Source organism: Pseudochaenichthys georgianus, chromosome 15 (genome assembly GCF_902827115.2).
Source record: "Pseudochaenichthys georgianus chromosome 15, fPseGeo1.2, whole genome shotgun sequence".
In the NCBI taxonomy this organism is placed as follows: Eukaryota; Metazoa; Chordata; class Actinopteri; order Perciformes; family Channichthyidae; genus Pseudochaenichthys; species Pseudochaenichthys georgianus.
Genome location: NC_047517.1, coordinates 8958486 through 8979530, shown reverse-complemented (window position 1 = coordinate 8979530; position 21045 = coordinate 8958486). Strand labels below are relative to the sequence as shown.

Genomic DNA, 21045 nt, shown 5'->3' with positions numbered 1-21045 from the left:
GATGAAAGAAGATCACTTGGAAATGTCAAGAAGTCTAGACAAATAGTTCAAATCTGCAGAGTTGTCGCATTTTGATGCCTGCTGCATTCGTAGGAAATTGGGTAGTGAAAACGTACTGGTCATTCCACAGAGTATCCCAGCACTGAGTACTAAAACCCAGAAATGAGTTAGCATTTTACCACTTTGGTAGATTTTAGCCGAGACCGGCGGAAAGTTTGTCTAAAAACTCTGTGTGTGTAAAAAGACGATCCACACGCAGAGATTTGAGATCCATAAGCGCATTTTTCGTCGACAAATACAAAATGGATTCACAAATGCCTGATCGAAAGTTGTAAATGTTAAAGAGATATGTCAAAGATCTTTTTTTTTATTTGTAAAAATATGTTTGCGTACTTGCAGATCCGTTTTACATTTGCACATTTATTTGTGAGTTTGCAAATCTTTTAAATGCATTTGTGGATGGTGCTTTACATTTACACATCATATATTTACACACAAATTATTTTTATGTTCACACAAATAATTATGAGACATATCTAAGCCCATACAGTTTGAACACCGGTCTCGGGTTGGTTTGAATTAGAGGCGCGGGGAGCGCGGGCAGGAGCGGAGTCTCGTGTACAAGGCGCGCGCTCACTGACCTCGTGCAGCACAATGCTGGACACCAAGAGTTTCTCCCCGCTATGAATCCTGTCAACGAAACGGAGAGAAGTACAGAACATTATATTTTCGCACCTGGCACCTACAAACTTCTCGCGTTCACCATTGGGACTATCGGGGTGTTCGGCTTCTGTAACAACGTCGTTGTCATCGTGCTGTACTGTAAATTCAAGAGACTGAGGACCCCCACCAATCTGTTACTAGTCAACATTAGTTTGAGTGACCTGCTGGTTTCTGTCATTGGAATTAACTTTACCTTTGTTTCGTGCCTCAAAGGCGGATGGATCTGGAGCCAGGCGACATGCATCTGGGACGGCTTCAGCAACAGCCTATTCGGTGAGAGAAATACATATCATGAACATTAGAGTATAATTATCGATGTACTTTTTAAGAAAACAGTAGAAATTGAGAACATTTGATTACTCCTTTTTGGCTTTTCACAGTTAATATTCTGACATAATTCAGTATATGAGCAGTTTTATGTCATGTCATTATGTTAATTAAAGTCATAGATGAGCTCATCCACATGTAATTGATCATGTAACGCATGGAAAGGCATATACAGCAAATACATCATTTATATAAAATGTGTGTTGAAATGGGTAAAACCTGATCATATTTTGGACACAACAAGCTCTTAATACCTAATTTGTGGATGGTTAAAATATAAATGTAATCAAAAACGGTTCACTGACAATCTAGTCCCCATAAGGAGCTGAACATTTAATGACCTTCAATACATGAAACTGAAATACTCTGACAGTGCATGTTTTTTATGGAAAATGAGCATGATGTGCAGGTCTGTGCTTTATGCAGAATAATGTTTTTTGTCACCTGTATAACCCCACAGCCTAGCTGTAAAATGCATCAGCTGCATAACAGTGTGAAGGTCCTCATCCTGCAGAAATAACAGCTCAGGGAGGGATCTGTGATAATGAGCTCATTACTGCCTTGTTCTATCTGTTGCCCATGTATTGACCATTTCTTATTTTGCCCATGATCTAAAGAACATGATTGCCTGCCTCTCCTGTCATGTGACACCACCGTTGGCAACACTGCAACAACTAATTGAAATCAGAGTAATTTCTTTGTCCCAGGGAAATTGAGTTATGTGACAGTTGCTCCATTTAAGAATGTATAGAAAATATATAATTAAAAGAAAAAATGGTCTCAATATAAGATCTAAATATAAAATAAAATATATAGAATGCAAATGTACACCATATTTACAGTGGTGTTTCAGTATTATTAAGATAGTAATGCTAAATTGCACAGTTTTAAATGATGTGGCTGCCGATGTGCTTTGATCTGGTTTTGATTTTCATAAACCTTTATATTCAGATCTCCTTATGTATAATTAGATTCTCCCAATATGATGCGTGATATCAGTAACTGATTATAATGCGTTATTTAGAAGAACGTAACCAATCACAACTATAGGAATTAGAATACACTATGACCCTTAACAAAAAGGTGTCAGTGAGTGAGTATGATATCTGACCTTATACATCGTTATATGCTGTATAATGTATTGTAATTATTTGTTATGAAGCATTGTTAACACTTGTGGGGGTTTATTAGCTGGTTATGATGCATTATAGTTGTGTTTGAACTAGGGCTGCTCAATTACTCGTATTTTAATCGCAATTACGATTTTGGCTTGCAACGATTATGAAAACAACATAATCGATATAAAACGTTTATTTATTTTTGTATTGGTTTTTCAGTTGAATTATACTGTTATACTGTAAATTGATGTTTTCAAAGTAAATGGATAATCGTTTTTAATAATCGTGATATGAATTATTGACCCAAATAATCGAGATTATGATTTTTGCCATAATCGAGCAGCCCTATTTGAACAGCATTACAGACATGGAAAGCATATTCCTACAAAGTAGGTGTTCACATCCAGCCTCCTGGTGACACAGGCTGTAATGTAAAACAGAAATATAATTCAGAATATGCGCAAACACAGTTTAATATCTAGTAATTATAGTAAAGGGAGAGATAGGCTCAACCACAATACAGTTTACAATACTAAAAGCATATTCCATGAAGAAATAATTTCCCAAAAATACTTGTTTATACAGGTTCAATTTAAATATCATTTTTGATATAGTGATGCAAGCTGGCTTTGCATAGAGTTTATTTGTTGATGGTTAAAATATAAATAGCCCTTCTTATTAATACACTCATATAAAGCATTATAATCTGCTTATAGTGCTGTAAAATTATAGCTACTCACATTATAATGCATTGTAATACATATATTGTAACTTTAATATATTTTGATACTTGGACAAAATGATGTCATTGATTAATTCCATCCAGATGTTTAGATGATGTTTTAATTCAAGATATAAGAGTGTGTTGCTTCTTCCTTTATTTGACATTGATTAGAGAGGATGTGCTGTTCTGCAGTGTTTCCAAACCTGGAAGATAATGTAAATGTGAATTAACTGTGACATTTTTACATGAGAAAAAAGCATGGTGTTATTATTAAGAAGAAACATCCCTGCACCTGCACCTGATAAGACAAGCACAATGTATGGCTTCCTGCTGACACAAGCTGTAATGTAATGTAATATGGAAATGGAAAAATATAAACCCCATAGCTCTATCTGTGTCCTCTAGTCCTCCAATGTCGTCATCTTTTTGGACATATTACTCAGAGGAGACTGGTGTCAGTGTGACCGACACACACAGCGCTGAGGAATAAACCCCATCAGCTCCATCAGTGCATGTCTGTCCTCCGGAAACCCGAGCTGGGTAACTTTAGCTTAGTGAATAACGGAACAAGTCCCTACAGTATGTTGTTTGTTCGTAATAAGACTTAACTGGTAGGGGAGAAACTGACAAGGGTAAAACAATCTATATTTTAAAGGGGCCCTTGGGCATCAGAGTGTGAATGATTATTATTGTCAGGTTCATTTTAATATGTTGTGCCCCTGTGACATGTCTCCATGCTTTAATGTTCAAAAAGCTCTTTATTCTTCTCATTCCTCTTTTCACCCTCTGTCTGAAACCAGAGCCCAGTCTGCTCTGATTGGTTAGCTGGCCGGCTCTGTTGTGATTGGTCAACTGCTTAGAGATGTCCCGCCCCTCAGCATATCCGTACAATGTGTTTGAGCACTAGCACTTGAAGGGCAAGTGGTACAGTGTGATGTCTCGTACAGAAGTAAACAAAAGACTCCAATGGAGGCGTTTCAGGCAGGGGGGCAACTCCCTGGGGGCAGCACTTCAGGGGATTTTAGCCATTGCTAATTGTATCCGTTGCTAATTGTATCCGTTGCTAATTTCCATAATAGTAACGTTGTATAAAGCCAGGTTCAAAATTATAATTAGAATATTTAATTGACTTGAAAATATTTTCAACAGCAAATACAAAAGAAATGTTTCCATTGTTTTGAGGATTTGTTTTCTATCATTAGAGTATTAACAAAGTATGACCAACTCCTATTGTGTTAATTAGTGACAGTAGAGATTACTGACTCATTTTCACAAACAAATGTAAAGATAGTTTTTATAAAACTCGTTATCTCTTTAACAAATAAATAATTTCTCTTTTTTCAAGAGATTACTGAATAAAGTAAAAAAATATAACCATAGATATATTCCCAGATAATTACTTACACTACATTTGGTTGCTTTATTCAAATGAACTATTTGTCACTATATCCTCCTGACAGAAATGCATATGACAGATTAGGTGTGAAAGAATCTGGTTCCTCTGCCTCCTCGTAGTGCTCCTTATAGAAAGATTCCGTGGTGCCTGAAGAATAAAACATCCATTCAAAATGTTTTTCTATCGGAAGCACTGGCCTGGGGGTGGTACTGTGCAGGACTGGGCCATATGTTTTTGAAAAGATTTGAATTGAAGAAATGGCAATGCCTGGTTGTATTCCGTCAGTGAGGTGAAGTCTTGCAATTAAAAGCAATGGGGAGGCAGAGCAACATCCGTCTTATTCACTACTGTCGAGATAGTGACACTCAGCAAATAGGACAACAATGTTTTTAAACATGCCAGTAAGGCAATATCAAATGTTAACTTTTCATTAATTTAGGAAATATTAAATGTAGTTATTAAAAGTGAACTAAATCTGTATTTTGGATGTTTAAGATATGGCTATATCTTATGGAAGCAAAAATATCCACGTTTTCAATGTTCCTGTAGTTGTTATGTAAATGGTCTGCAAAGGCTAAGTTCCCTCCAGATGGAGTTTCTCTCCCACACACTCCCCCCCTGCCTGAAACACCTCCATTGGACTCCTTTGTTTTATTCTTTAACATAGTGACATCACTGTGTAACAGTTGTGCTTCTAGCAGACTGGGCTCTGGTTTCAGACAGAGGGTGAAAAGAGGTGCTGCAACACAGGCAGTATGAGAAAAATAAAGAGCTTTTTGAACATTACATTACATTGCATTTAGCTGATGCTTTTATCCAAAGCGACTTACAATAAGTGCATTTGACCAAGAAGATACAAACTTCAAGAAAACAGAATCATATAAGTACATCAGGTTTCATAGAGCCAAACATTTCAAGTGCTACTCAACTGGCTTTAGATAAGCCAGTCCTTTATTAGTATATAAGTGCTTTGTGAATAATTCTATCGCTCGAAGTGGAGTCGAAAGAGATGAGTTTTCAGTCTGCGCCGGAAGGTGTGTAAGCAATCTGCTGTCCTGATGTCAATGGGGAGCTCATTCCACCATTTTGGAGCCAGGATAGCAAACCCACGTGTTTTTGCTGATGGGAACTTGGATCCCCCTCGCAGTGCGGGTTCAGCGAGCTGTTTGGTTGATGCAGAGCGAAGTGCACGTGCACATTAAAGCATGGAGACATGTCCCAGTAGACACACAACATATGGGTGATGTGATGGTGCTTCCAAAAAAAGGAAGGTTCAATTTTAGATACTGTCTAAAGACTGTCTTGCAGACATGCTGGAAAATAATGATGCACAAGATAACAGGAGGGCTACAATGATTCAAAAAACATATAATTGGAACCACAATAGTTTACCATTAGTGAATGCAGGTTGTGCAATGCAGCTATTAGATGTGTGTGTAGGCGTCTCTTCCTGTGTGTTTCAAGGACTCACAACAAAGTGGTTGAATGTGCGGCATCAGGATGTTCAGATTCTGTTTGTGCAAAGAATAATGACATTCCTTTCAAAGAGATGTTGATTAGCCTCTGACCCAGAGCCCAACAGTGGTTTAAAGTAACTAACTACATTTACTCAAGTGCTTTACTTAATTACAATTTTAAAGTACTTGTACACTGTACTTAACTTGAGTATTTAAATGTTTTGCTACTTTGTATTTCTACCCCAATATAATTCAGAGAACTACATTTATGTGATATCTTTAGTTACTCAGCAACCTCGGATTAATAATGTGAATTATAATCAAGTGTTAAATCAGACTTTAGTTCCACCTGGAGTAAATTCACAAGCTACCCTGCAGTATACAAAGGCATTCAAACTAGCTGCACCTTAAAAAGACACATTAAAAAAATCAATAGTTATACTCAAATATATATATTATTCTGAAATGGCCTGATCTGCATAGTGAGTACTTTTACTTGTTGTACTTTAAGTGTACTGATGCTAATACTTGAGTAACATTTTGAATGCAGGGCTTTTACTTGTAACAGAGTATTCCTACACTCTGGTACTTCTACTTGTTTAAGATCTGAGTCCTCCTCCCACCTCTGGATCCTGCATTAGCGCTCTGCCTCACTCTCTCCCCCTCCTGCCAGGCATCGTCTCCATCATGACCCTGGCTGCTCTGGCCTATGAGCGCTACATCCGGGTGGTCCACGCCCAGGTGGTGGACTTCCCCTGGGTGTGGCGGGCCATCGGCCACATCTGGCTGTACTCCGTGGTGTGGACGGGCGCTCCTCTGCTGGGATGGAACCGCTACACGCTGGAGATCCATCGGCTGGGCTGCTCCCTGGACTGGGCCTCTAAGGACCCGAATGATGCCTCCTTCATCCTCCTCTACCTCCTGGCCTGTTTCTTTGTGCCTGTGGGCATCATGATCTACTGCTATGGAAACATCCTTTACACAGTGAATATGGTAAGATGGTTAGCATATTTCATAAATACAGTGCTGCAAGGATGGTGGAATTGTGTAGGTCAAAGTACCCCTGGTTCCCTCAACAAAAAAGCCAATGAAATGTTCCAATGGGCTTTTAGAATTCCACAAGCTGTGTGGCAAACAAGCATGTTGGATACAAAGGGATAGCAAGGTCAACTTGGTGGTGCAATAATGAATCCTAAAACCCAGAAGAAAAAAATGTGCATTTCAAAGTCAATGTTTTATTTGTATGTGTTTATGGTTAGAAGCTTGAAATAATGTCTGGTTAACAAAAGCTTACCATATTTTCACGGTGTTTTTTACGGCATAAAATACATCATTAAATACCCCACTGATGAAGGTCTGAAGCTTCTATGTGTCATCAATACAGTGGTTGCTAACAAGTGACTAAATGAGACTGCTAACACAAGTCCGCCTTTAGCTTAGCGGTGATGCGCAGCCATGCGACCGTGATGTATGTTTATAGCATTTTGTGTTACGAACTCAGGCACTTAGGGGTAGGACCCAATTGCACGATCCGGGAAACAGAGGTAAAGTATTGTAAGATACTTTATTTTCCCATGAATAGCAAAAATGAACAAAAAGGGGACCCATCAAAACTCTAGTCGAGATGACAAAAAACAGAACAAAAAATGAAAGCGCTCACGCAGTGCGGAATCAAAAACCTTTCAGGAGTACCAGGAGCATAGACCTTACCATGACAATAGACAAGACGAACTGACACTGAACGCCTGGGAAATTTAAACACAGGGTAACAAGACACAGGTGAGAACAATCAGGGGCGGGGCTGACACTGATGAGCACAGAAGACACACAAGGAGTAACAGGTGAAAACAATCAGGAAATTGGACACACCAGGGAAACTAACGACAGACATGAAAACACAGGGAAAAAAGACCAGACAATATAGGCTACAGGGAGGAAACATGACAAGGAGAACGGAAAAACACCCACACCTAGACATAGAAACGTGACATGACATAATAATCCTGACAGAACCCCCCCCCTCAAGTGACGGATACGAGACGTCCCTAAACAAAAGAAAAATCCAAAACGTCCAGCAGGGTGAGTGGAGGGGGCCCCCAACGGGACAGGACATAGGGTAGGTAGGACCCCTGGCAGAAGAGTAGTCGGCGGGACCCCCAACGGGACAGGACATAGGGTAGGCAGGACCCCCGGCAGAAGAGTAGTCGGCGGGGCCTCCAACGGCACAGGACAGAGTTGGCAGGAACCCCGGCAGAAGTGTAGTCGGCGGGGCCTCCAACGGGACAGGACACAGGGTTGGCAGGACCCCCGGCAGGAGAGTAGTCGACGGGGCCTCCAAAGACACAGGACATAGGGTTGGCAGGACCCCCGGCAGAAGAGTAGTCGGCGGGACCCCCAACGGGACAGGACATAGGGTAGGCAGGACCCCCGGCAGAAGAGTAGTCGGCGGGGCCTCCAACGGCACAGGACACTGTTGGCAGGACCCCCAGTGGAACCTCCCACGGCACACGAGTAGGGACTTGAGTGGAGACTCGAGAGGAAACTTGAGAGGGATCTTGAGAGGGATCTTGAGCGGGAACTTGAACAGAGACTTGAGAGGGGACTCGATAAGGAACTCGAGAGGAGACTTGAGAGGGAACTCGAGAGGTGATTCGAGAGGGGACTTGAGAGGAAACTCGAGAGGGTACTCGAGTGGAGACTCGAGAGGGTACTCGAGAGGAGACTTGAGAAGTGACTCGAGAGATGGCTTGAGAGGGAACTCGAGAGGGAACTCGAGAGGAGACTTGAGACGGTCGGTACGCCGACAGGACACGGGTAGCTGGCTTGGGCTGGAGAGCCAACAGGAAACGAGGTGCTGAGTCGGCCGGTATGCCGACAGGACTCGGGGAGCTGGCGTCGGCCGATGAGTCAACAGGTGACGAGGAGCCGGAGTCGGGACCATGGCTGGTGGGACCATGGCTGCATGGGACGGTTCTGGAGCCTGAAACATGGCTGTAAGGTCCGGAGCTGAAGCAGGGACCATGGCTGCTGGGGCCGGCACTGGAGCCGGAACCATGGCTGCTGGGCGCGGAGTGGAAGCCTGGACCCTGGCTGTGTAAGCCAGGTAATGGAGTATGGAAGCATGGCTGCGTGGGCCGGTACTGGTTCACGGATCCATGGCCTTGTAGGCCGGTTCTGGAGCTGAAACCCTGGCCTTGCGTGTCTTAGGAGTCTTTTGGAGGCTTCGTGGACCTCCAAAGCCAGACCAGACCCCAAGAAAGGGTCAGAACATGAAGATTGGCACTCAGGGCTACGTGAGAAAACCCTAAGCCACTCGGGCAACAAGCTCCAGAGCCAGGGCTTGCGAGCAACCTCCTGACGTGCCTCCAACGCAGCCTCTCTACCCCGTCTAGATGAGGCGCCTTGCCACGTATACAAAATGTACTCCAGAGAGTATCCAAGACCTTCCGCCTGTAGCATCAAAAGGGCTGAGTCTGCTGGGTCCATAATGGTCAGTTCGTTCTGTTACGAACTCAGGCACTTAGGGGGTAGGACCCAATTGCACGACCCGGGAGACAGAGGTAAAGTATTGTAAGATACTTTACTTTTTCATGAATAGCAAAAATGAACAGCGCTCACGCAGTGAGGAATCAAAAACCTTTCAAGAGTACCAGGAGCATAGACCTTACCATGACAATAGACAAGACGAACTGACACTGAACACTGGGAGACAAGGGCATTTAAACACAGGGTAACAAGACACAGGTGGGAACAATCAGGGGCGGGGCTGACACTGATGAGCACAGAAGACACACAAGGAGTGACAGGTGAAAACAATCAGGAAATTAGACACACCAGGGAAACTAACGACAGACATGAAAACACAGGGAAAAAAGACCAGACAATATACAGGGAGGAAACATGACAAGGAGAACGGAAAAACACCCATACCTAGACATAGAAACGTGACATGACATAATAATCCTGACATTTTGTTAGCTTTTTATTTCTGTCAATTGATTTTACACGGTTAATATATGGAGATTATCCTCTTGAACAAAACATGTTAAGTTTCATAAATGTGTGTTTGCCACGGAGCTTATTTGAATGGGAAAAAAAACATTGCTATTTGTAGACAAATCCCTTGCTATGCTAACTTCCGACTCGTCCTCAAAAATGTGTCATCACTGCAACACTATGCTATAGTGTTTCAGTTGATACATATGAACAAATAATACATTTTTCCAGGACCTTTACTTCAACTGACTTCCAGATGCATGTATCACAAGTTTATGATATGTTGACGTTTTGTTTAGCAGGATAATATCCACATATTAACACCACTTTTATGAGTATTTAAGGGTTTGTGCAATCGCCAGAAATAAAAAGTAAATTTTAGGCTATAAACTGCCTACATTTAGTAGTTTATTTAGCCACTTTTTAAGACATGTGAATCTCAGGACAAATAGTGAAAATCGCTTTAGCTTATGTTAACCACACTGTAAAAAATGGCTGTGAAATCCACAGTTATTTACAGTGTTTGTGCACAGTAAATTACTGTATACTATTTTAGAGTATAATACCGTATTTCCAACCAAAAATTACAGCAACTCTGGAGTTACTGTAGAAATAGCAGTAGTAACGTCCCAACTGTATAAAATCACAGTAACCAACAATGTACTGTAGAAGATCACAGTAACCAACAATGTACTGTAGAAGATCACAGTAACCAACAATGTACTGTAGATAATCACAGTAACCTACAATGTACTGTAGAAGATCACAGTAACCAACAATGTACTGTAGAAGATCACAGTAACCAACAATGTACTGTAGAAGATCACAGTAACCAACAATGTACTGTAGATAATCACAGTAACCAACAATGTACTGTAGAAGATCACAGTAACCAACAATGTACTGTAGAAGATCACAGTAACCAACAATGTACTGTAGAAGATCACAGTAACCAACAATGTACTGTAGATAATCACAGTAACCTACAATGTACTGTAGAAGATCACAGTAACCAACAATGTACTGTAGAAGATCACAGTAACCAAAAAAGAAAGAACCAACCGAAAAACCCCATGTATAGCTAAAATATCTTAAATAAACCAACATATTTTTCTTAATATATATAATCTTGATGCAGTGTAATTTCTAGTTTGGCTATACTACATATGTTATATACTTAGTAGATATATATTTCAGTGGCGAACCGTGTCTATCACAACTGGACCTTCTGTACACACACACACGATTCTCATTTATTCATTTTATTTATATAATTAAATCGATTTTTTGTTTGTTTTATCTGAGTGTTCCAGGGTATTCTCTGAATACCTTGAAGGCCCTTACCGTTCACCACTGCTGTACACACAAGACTTTTACATTTGAATACAGACTTACATTACTTTAATGGACCGTAAAAATCGTCCATGCTGAACTTGGTATAGGATCTTCCCCCCTATATGCCATTGTAATAGCCAAACTCCACCCAGTGAGAGTGATGGATGCAGTGCACTGAGGGTGTGGGCGTGCCGTTTCCTGTCCATTCGAGCAAGTATTATCTAACAAGATCACAAAGTCCTCCCTAAGGACCTTTCAGCACTGTCTCTGTTACCATGGTATACACAGCAGCAAGGATGACTTAGTGTGGCGAACCGTGTCTATCACAACTGTACCTTCTGTAGACACACCCACCCCCCGCCGCCGCCCCCCCCCCCTTCCGCGGCATTATAATGTCCGTTCTTTTCACTGAATTGTCGTCTTGAAAAGGGTACTCACAACAATTCATTCAATGTCATTTCAACGTTAAAAACAATGAAACGGCATGAATTGCTTCGTCGCATTCATCTAGATCAGGGATGGGCAACTTTGATGGTGGTGGGGGCCACATCATTGATGTACTGGCCACCAGGGGGCCGCAGATTCACTTGGAACACACACACACAAAAATGCCATGTGTTGTATGTCATTATTAACAAATATACTAAGTCTGACATCTTCATTGACATTTTACAATCAAAGGGAACATCCCCAAAAAATGGGAACATCCTCTAATAAGCTCACTATGTTTGTATTGAACAGGTTATTTAACAGTGGAATAAAACTATTTTAAACTATTGGAAAGCACGGAAAATGTGTGTGTATTGAGATTAACCATTAGATGACATACACATGAAGTCATGAACACTAACCCACACATTAGTTGTCTAACTTGAACCTAAAACACTTGTAGCCACTCTCTGCATTCCCCTTATTCCACAATAAGGGGAATGTCAACACAGACACCTGTCAGCCCGCACTCTGCTGTTCCTCAGCACCACTCCCCCTCCCTCCCGCTGAAATTATGAATGAAAAGCGTAGTAATCATAGATAACACGGCAGTTTGTTTTCATCTGATTTCAAATAAACAAAGTCTTGGTTTTAAGAATATTAAACTTGTTTGGCCAAATTCAGATGATAAAAACAACTGTTAAGCTTATAAAGGCATAATTACAAGAGGCAACTTAACGTCACAGCAGGCATAACAGCAGCCGGTGTTTCTTGTGAGGGTTTGCCCGGGAAACAAACACAATACACACAAATGCGTCACAGATTATTTTGCGGTATTTGAAATCATCTACGCAGCTCGCAACGTAACTAGTAACTAGTGGACGGTATCAGTACTACAAGTAAACAAAAATAATATTTGTAAAAACATTTTTTTTAAATTAATTACGTTGTTTATAAATTAATCTGAGGGCCGCAAAAAGAGGAGGTGGGGGCCGCATGCGGCCCGCGGGCCGCCATTTGCCCTTCCCTGATCTAGATCCTCTCTCTCTCGAGCCAATTAACTAGCGGGCCTTCTAGAGCAGTGGTTCCCAACCTTTTTTCCCATGAGCCCCCCCAAATGACTCCTGTAACAGCGGTAATTCAAGTTTAAAAGTCTCAAAAAAGCTACAACTACTGTCACAAACTGGATGAATGTGAAGTATTTTGTTAAAGGAGGATGAAAGCGTAATTAAGGAGCACTATTGGAGTGACTTTGATGGTTATTGGACTCAGGATTAATTTATTTGGATTCCCGCTGTATGAAGAAATTAAAGGACGGCGGAAGTGGAAACAATTCACAAAGGGATTAAACTGGTTCAAACACATGCTCAAAGTAAGCCGGATTTTGCCGATGTGTTTATGTGGATTCAAAAGTCGTAAATAATCTACAAAATGGAGGAGACTGATCTGATTGGAGCAACTGTGACAAATAATCCAACTGAAACCGGCATGGACAATGACTGTTTTAAAAATGCGCTTATCCAGACAAGCCTGGTTTGGACACTTTATGGGCAGAAGAAACATTTATATTAAAGAAAGAATTATACATTTCTGTCTTTTTATGCCTTTAATACTAACTTGAATTTTTATTAAAATGAATTAGTCAATTATTTTTTATATTTTATTGTAATGGAGAGAAGAGGCTTTTAGTGACAATCATGTATGTGTGTATGCATGTAAAAAAAAAAAGTCTAAATATGATATTTGGCCTCAAATCATCTGAGGCCTGGCGCCCCCCCAGGTTGGGAACCACTGTTCTAGAGTACCCTGGAACCGAGGGGAACTCTGAAAGAATACATCCATTGGCTACAAATCAATATATGATTGGTTAATCAAACTGTCAGTCCAAACGTACACTCTCATTCAGTGCAACGGCCAGGGCATTCGATCAAGAATGTAGAATACCTTGGTTGAAGGATATTCTACCCAGAGACCCAGAACAAGATCTGATTGGTTGCTTTCTTTTCTAACACAAAACCACTGAAATGCGTAGTGCATGGTCCGAGAAGGACAAACAAATCAACGTAACACTGTAATATTACAGATCAACAACACGGATACGATTCTCATGTATTCATTTTATATACATTTTATTTATATAATTAAATAGATTTTTTGTTTGTTTTATCTGAGTGTTCCAGGGTATTCTCTGAATACCTTGAAGGCCCTGACGGTTCGCCACTGATATATTTAAGACCCTATGTCTTTGCAAACCGGAAGAACTACAAATGTGGTGCTGATTTATACAAATAATGTGTCTTGGCATTGCACCTTAACAACGCAACACAGAGGAATAAACATAGACAAAAGTAAGATAATAACCATCATTTTTATTATTATTGTGGCGGCTCGAAAGTAGACGAGAATAGCCGATTGCAGCCGGGGGAGGTCTCAAAAAGCTTGCCTGAAGTCGGACAACTCGGAGTCGGCTTGACTCGGTTTGCAATGGCGGAATTTGCGTTGGCGTTCTTTGTTGCAGATGAACTATCTGTTATTATTATATCACTACAAATGAATGACTCAAGTGTCTGTTCATTTTAAAACAAATCAATACAAGGGGGGTTGAATCTTACATGTAAAAGAAAGAACCACTACTCTGCAAAACTACTTCCGTCAGTGGTCTTGACCAGTTTGCATTTATAAAGAATGCACAAATGTGTTTAATCGTTAATGTCAGATATGTACTAAGTAAATACATTTGTTCCTGCTCAAGATTAGATTCAACTTTATTGTTATTGCACTGATTACAGGTACTGAGACAACGAAGTTTAGCTTCTAACCAGGTGCAACAAGCAGTCAAGTGAAAAGTAATGTACACAATCTACAGAATACAATTTAGAATGAATTGAATGATGAATAAACAGTGAGGGGTAGTGATGGCAGTTTGACACTGAAGCTTCGAACGGAGCTTCAACCCTGGACTTCCTATTTCATAGAAGCAGTGCTTTGAAGCTTGCTTCAAATCACGTGACATGTGACGTCCGAACCAGCAACTGCTTAATTTCCTGAATTAATCACTTGACTTCATTCACGCGATTCAATGCACTGCCTCGTCTCGATTCTGACAGGTGACAGGTTGAAACAGTTTCGAATTTGAGCGCTTCAACACTTTATGACCGCTCTAAACAATGCGCAATGTGTGGGTTGTTGTTGTAGTTTGCGTTGTTGCTGTTGAGTTGTTGTTGGTATTGCATTTGAATTGTATTATCATTATAGAGCAAGCCAGGAAGAAAGATAGGTCGTTCTGGCTCGGGAAACACTTCGAAATGTGGAGAAGTTGGGAACAAAAAGACAATTATCAGTAATATAAAAACAGTTCAATATTTAAGGAATAGATAGCCCAGTGCCCGAATATAGCCCGAATGCGTCGATGACCTCCGTGCAGCTTGTTCAAAGCCCGGAATGGATGTACTTTTAATCATTGCTTTTCAACTTTAATTCTTTAGTAACTGATAAAAGGCCCTCTCCTCCCAAACAAATGTCCATCACTCTCTAGTCTGTTCTCAATAACCCAATACACACAATTATCAATCTTTAATTGCAAATAGAACATGATATTCAGTCTTAGTGTGTGTGTGCATCGAATATTTTTCAAGGCAAAGATACGTTAAACCCACTGCAGCCTTGCCCTTCGCCAGGAGAGGTCGCTGTAACTGAAGCTTCGAGAAATGAACCTATTTCCGACACAATTGTCCAAGTGGTTCGATGCTTCATTCAAAGCTTCATTTTGCCATCACTAGTGAGGGGTATGAACAACAGGACACAGGAGTGGTTTAAATAAACTGGGTTTTTTATTTACCGGGTGGTTTGTCCCAATCTGTCCCAATTGGCTCCTTGCAGTATTTATGAGTCCTCAGCGCTAGGCCACGCCCTTTGCTGAACTCCCCCAATGGACATGGTAACTCAAGAGACAAAGAAAGTAATTAATACAAATAATTTTGTCAGTTAATTGATGTAACCCTAGCCAAAGTTTGACAGTCCGACGTCAGGCTGCTTAGTGAAAAAGCAAGTTAAGCTAACTGTACTCGGCAAGCTTATCAAAATGTCTTACACGTGTAAGGTTTGTAAGTTCAGTACAGGGTCCATTCCCGCATGCATTTGGTTGTTTGTATTCAAAGTGTTTTCAAATATTGTGTATTATCTAAGAATAGTGATAATGTATTTGCCAAACAGTGCCTTTTGTTGTGTCGTCAAATGTGTTAGTTATGTTTATGTATTATGTCTGTCATTTCATGTTTAGTAAGGTTTTCATGTTTATTCACGTCATGACAGGTCTGTCTATTTATGTCATTCATCTCTAGTCAAGTCCCCGTGTTTCATGTCGTGTCTCGTTTTCCATTTCCTGTTTTATTTTCTACTTACCTCTCTCATTTCAGGCCCTGTTACTTCCTCCCTTTGTGTGTTTTCCCGCCATTGTCAGCGTCTGCCCCGCCCCTGATTGTTTCCACCTGTTCCCACTCACCTAATGTTTAAATAGTCCTGTCTCCCCCTGTCCTGTGTCAGTTTGTGTTTGTTCCCACGTGTGGTCGTGCCAGGCCTCAGCAAAGAGAGGATCGTTTCCAGTCTTGTCAGGTGTTGTTGTGTTGTTGTTTTGTTGTTTTAAGTTTATTTTAGAGGGATTTTCTGTTTAATGACATTAAAAAGAAAATGTTTGTTACATTCAAGACTGTCTCTGGGTCGTGCATTTGGGTTCTCCAGTTTGTGTCGAGGTCGTGACACCTTTTCAACTACAGCACGTCTCTAAAATGGCTTGGCAGAAGAAATGGCTTCATATTCTTTGTGTTTTGTTATCGCCACTGTTTTAAAAATGCAATCCATGCTTTTGGATATTAATATCGATTGTTTTATGGAAGAAAATATTTATCATTTAGCACAAGAAAATACATGGTCTTGATACCGTTCAACAATTAAGAATACATTGTTACAATGTATTGTTTGCTGTCTCCCTGCAGTTATTGGTGAGCTTTAAAATGGTGTCAAGCATTTCTGGTAATCTGTAAAGTACCAGCATGACATGAAGTATACTATAATAAATTGTTTTACAGTTACAATACTGATACTGTAACTTAAAATTATAGCATTAAAGTTTTCACTTTACAATTTATACACTATTACCGTAAACAAAAATACAGTACTTTTTAAATGGCAGTGTTTTATTTTATAGTTAAAATACTATTACCTTAAACAAAAATACAATGCTTGGAAATTATTGTTTTATTTTACAGCTATAACACTACTGCTGTAACAAAAAATAAAGTAATTAAATATGACTGTTTCATTTTACAGTTAAAACACTATTACCGTAAACACAAATACAGTGCTTGGAAGTTACTGTGTTTCATGTTACACTGTTACTCTAAATAAAAACTTGTAAATACTGTGATTACCTTTACAGTATTTAACTGGCAGCAATTGACAAGTTACTTACTGGAATTACAGTAAGTAACTTGTCAATTGCTGCCAGTTAAATACTGTGAATTTTGAAATACGTTTCTTACAGTGCACAGACATCATTTGAGGCAACGAGAAGTGTTAAAATGCTAACTCAATTCAGGTTTTGGGACTGATTCCTATTTCCACTAATTTGAGTACCTTCACTAGAACTTTACTCAGGATATACTTCAATTGACACTCCAACTGTAGCTTCTATCAGCACTTACATTGTAACCGCACTTCTCTCAGTACTTGTATTTCAACTGCCACTTCAACAAAAGCTTGAACGGATGCAGCAGATCTGCCAATTAAAAAGTTATCTGTATATCCTTAAGCAGCCAGCACAGGAAAAGTTTCGTCAAGAAGTCTAGTCTTACGGTCTTAACCTATTAAAGAGGTGAAAGAAAGTATTAGATGTATGCTACATTTAGAGGACTTCAGAATGATAATACTTTCAGCCATCTCTGTAGAGATACAGTCTTTACAGACTCCTCTGGGCTTTCATTTTGTTGAAAATAAACTCCGTAACCTCACTCCCCAAGCGCTGCCTCTCACTCTTCTTCCATAATGGGCAATGTGACAATATGCCTTCAGGGTTTTTCCTGAAGAGAAGAAATCAGTGAAAGCTGATTGTTCATTGTGCCTTAGAAGTGAAGACTTTAAGTATCATGAATGTCCTCAGTCACAGCAGACAGTGTGGTCGTATATGACATGTAAACAGGCTGTGAAGATAAGGGTTAGAAGTGTTCATGTTAATACACTGAAAAAAGTGTCTCAGATCAAATGTGTGGCGCCACAAGATTTTCTATTCGGTTTGATCCGATTGAAAGTGAACAGGATATTTTGTGTAAATAAGCAAAACTCTGCAATTCTAATCAAATCACCTACATCTGTATCTGTATCACAGTTTGGTACAGCCGCTATTTTTAATTCCTGATTTATTCCAAATCCAAAAATCTCCCTGAACAACTTAGACTCCTGGGAGGTCTCTCACACGTCATAGAGTTGCTCTAAAAATCTTCAAAGAGAAGTACTCTGAACCTTACAGAATATTTGTGGCTTGATAAAAAAGAAGCAGTCGGCCTGTGTTGAATAAACCAGACAATCTCACTGCAGACGTCTGAAAAGATTCAGAACCCTAGAACAGATGTGAAAAAACATTATGAAAAGGAAGAACAGAAATAGAAACGGAACTTGTGAATATAAATAAAAAGCTTTGTAAAAGTGATCAGGGAGTTCCTGAAAAAGAGATCCAACTATATTAGCTAACTATAAGTAGATATTGCACTTCACTGATTTAATGATTCCTTTCCCCTTCGCAATTCGCATAATCCAATAACCAAAGTAGCCTTTGGTCTTAATCACTGTCAATATGCCATGTCCATAATTTGTCAAGTTAAGTTCCATTGCCTTCTATATTCCACCAAACACGGAGCGTATTTGATGATATCAGTGACATGTAGAAACCAAAGTGGTTTATTGCCAATTTCATTTTTTTTTTTTTTCCTCGCCTTTATTTCTGTTTCTCTCCCAGGCAAAGCTGCATTGGAAAATATGATTACAAAGTAAGCATTAGGGCTGTTAATTCAAGAAACATTTGTATTTGATCTGATCTCACCGAAGACAATGTGCTAATCAAAAAGAAGGCACTTTGTCATAACAAGCACATGTTTTGTATTGTGCTTGCTCCTGTTTAGCACCATGATTTCTTGAGGCGAGTCCAACTACCTCAGTTGTTATTTTGGTTCCAAAACACAGTGCAAAATTCTCAATTATTAATTCATACGAATAACTGTAATATTCATACAGAGTTTGTTAAAGGTTGTTTGAATCAGTCTTATCTTGGGATCAGGAGGGATCAGAAGATGAATCGGAGATCACAAGAAAGAAGATTAAAAACAGAAGGTTTGACCTTTTCTGGACACTCAAACCTAATTCATTCTAAAACATGCGCAGCCTGTGAGATAAGCAGAATTTTGCTACAAAGAAAGGTTGAGTTCTTGAGTGATATTAAAACCACTTTGAGAAACTGTTCTTTAATCATGTGTCAAACCCTTAATCATCTGCACTAGTAGTAGTTATGTACTATACAGCAACAGACTTTCCATATCTGTATTAGGTTAGTTTAAAGCAATAATATTAAGTTTAAATTAAAAATATTAGGTTCAACTTAATATTATTGCTTTCAACTAATCTATTACAGTTATGTGACATTTTTTTGACAAAACATTTAATTAAAGTAAATGTTTCATATAATTGAATAATCATACCCCTTATGATAGCATCTTTCTCTCTCCTGTTCCTTGTAGCTGCGCTCCATCCAGGACCTTCAGACGGTTCAGATCATCAGGATCTTGCGGTACGAGAAGAAGGTGGCCGCTATGTTTTTGCTGATGATCACCTGCTTCCTGGTGTGTTGGACGCCCTACGCTGTAGTGTCCATGTTGGAGGCCTTCGGCAGAAAGAGCATGGTCTCTCCCATGGTGGCCATCATCCCCTCGTTCTTTGCCAAGTCCAGCGCGGCCTACAACCCCCTCATCTACGTGTTCATGAGCAGAAAGGTTGGTAGTCCTAAAGTTCTGTAAATAATAGATTTGAAAACTGCAGTCAATAACTTTTGATCTGTTCTGGATGCACTTAAAAACCTGCAACTATGGGACTCTGCTCCCCTTCTTGTTCTGTGAGGTCAATAAAAAGACTCAACGATCTCTGCACAGCCAACGTGTTGCATCTTGGATATATTCCGTTTGTTGCTACAGAGTTCTGATTGGGAACTTTCCTGTGTGTTCCGCCAATTATTTCCCCTCCAGTGACCACAGCTGAAGTGAGAATTCGACAAATCAATGTCATCTCCAATAGGGGCAGCGATTTGTTTTCCTCTGGTGCTGCTCCAGTTTGTGGTTTCAGTAGAAAAGAGATGTATTATCATTGTAAAATAAACGGGTATTTTATGAGCATATGTCGGAAGATTTTTGCCCAAAATAATGCAGACATTAATTTGCCACTGTTACTTAATGAGAAATCTGCCAAATAGTGGAAAGAGATATATTTCTAATGAGAATAAAATCTGCATCATAGTCCAGGTGTCAGGGTTTTCCCTGTTTTACATTAATAATTTGTATTAAGTATAATTATTCCATAATTTACACATTTCAATCACCTCCATTGGTGATACAAAGAAGCTGTATAATGGTAAACCATGTATTCCTTCAGTATTCATCATTGTTTGTGTAGGTCTGAAACTGTGTCTTCCATTTGTCTCAGTTTACTGGCATTTTTAAACGCTGGTCCTGTGTGTTTGACAGACAGATGAGTGAGGAAAGGGTGACATTTCATCCCTTTTCTTAAGTACTATCCTTTAATCTTGCTTCCCCCTCACAGTTCCGACGCTGTTTGCTGCAGCTGCTGTGCTCGCGGCTGTCTTGGTTGCAGCACAGCCTCAAGGAGCGCCCCACGACTCCGGTCCAACGGCCCATACGACCGATCGTCATGTCCGGAAACTACGGCAGCAGGAACCGACCTAAGAAGAGGGTGACTTTCAGCTCCTCCTCCATTGTCTTTATCATCACCAGCAATGACTTCCACCAACTGGATGTGACCTCCAAGGCTAGAAGCCCTGCGGAGGTTAATGTCATTCAAATCAGGCCACTCTGATCCGCAAGGACGGGACTTCTCACCCCACCGTCACTATGCCTTAGGACCTAAATCAAACCAAAATAACCCTCTCTAACCTCCCGGGATATTTCTATGTATATACACAGTTATGAACTTGTTAAGACTACATGTTAGCCCGAGACCTCAGCTGAGCCTCTTTGCACTGTGTTGTCTAAGCAGGTAGTTTGACATCAGCTGTGGTGATATAATGATGTAGTTAACAAAACATTATTCAAAAACAAGGTCTCCCTTGAAAAAGAGATCAATGATCTCAATGGGATTTATCTGTATAAATAAAGGTTTGAAATGAAAAAAAGGCCTCATTTCACAACTGCAGAACTGTTTGGAGTTGTTAGCAGTGTTATGGAACTGAGTACATTGTTTGGTTGGTACCCAACTGTAAGCATGTACAAC

At 40.0% G+C, this 21045-nt stretch overlaps 1 protein-coding gene across 1 annotated transcript; it reads left to right on the top strand.

Moving 5' to 3' along the window:
* Window positions 1–653: 653 nt before the first annotated feature.
* On the top strand, window positions 654–20631 carry opn3 (opsin 3). The gene is made up of 4 exons (XM_034100025.2): window positions 654–996; window positions 6419–6738; window positions 19287–19538; window positions 20359–20631. The coding sequence occupies exons 1-4, from the start codon at window positions 684–686 to the stop codon at window positions 20629–20631; spliced, it is 1158 nt and encodes a 385-aa protein (XP_033955916.1). The 5' UTR covers window positions 654–683.
* Window positions 20632–21045: the final 414 nt, after the last annotated feature.

What these genes read in the sequence shown, in the direction of transcription:
- opn3 (XM_034100025.2), top strand. Translation starts at nt 684, where the DNA reads ATGAATCCTGTCAACGAAACGGAGAGAAGTACAGAACATTATATTTTC. An exon ending in CTTCAGCAACAGCCTATTCG is followed by an intron (nt 997 to 6,418) that starts GTGAGAGAAATA and finishes CCCTCCTGCCAG; the next exon opens with GCATCGTCTCCATCATGACC. An exon ending in ACGTGTTCATGAGCAGAAAG is followed by an intron (nt 19,539 to 20,358) that starts GTTGGTAGTCCT and finishes TCCCCCTCACAG; the next exon opens with TTCCGACGCTGTTTGCTGCA.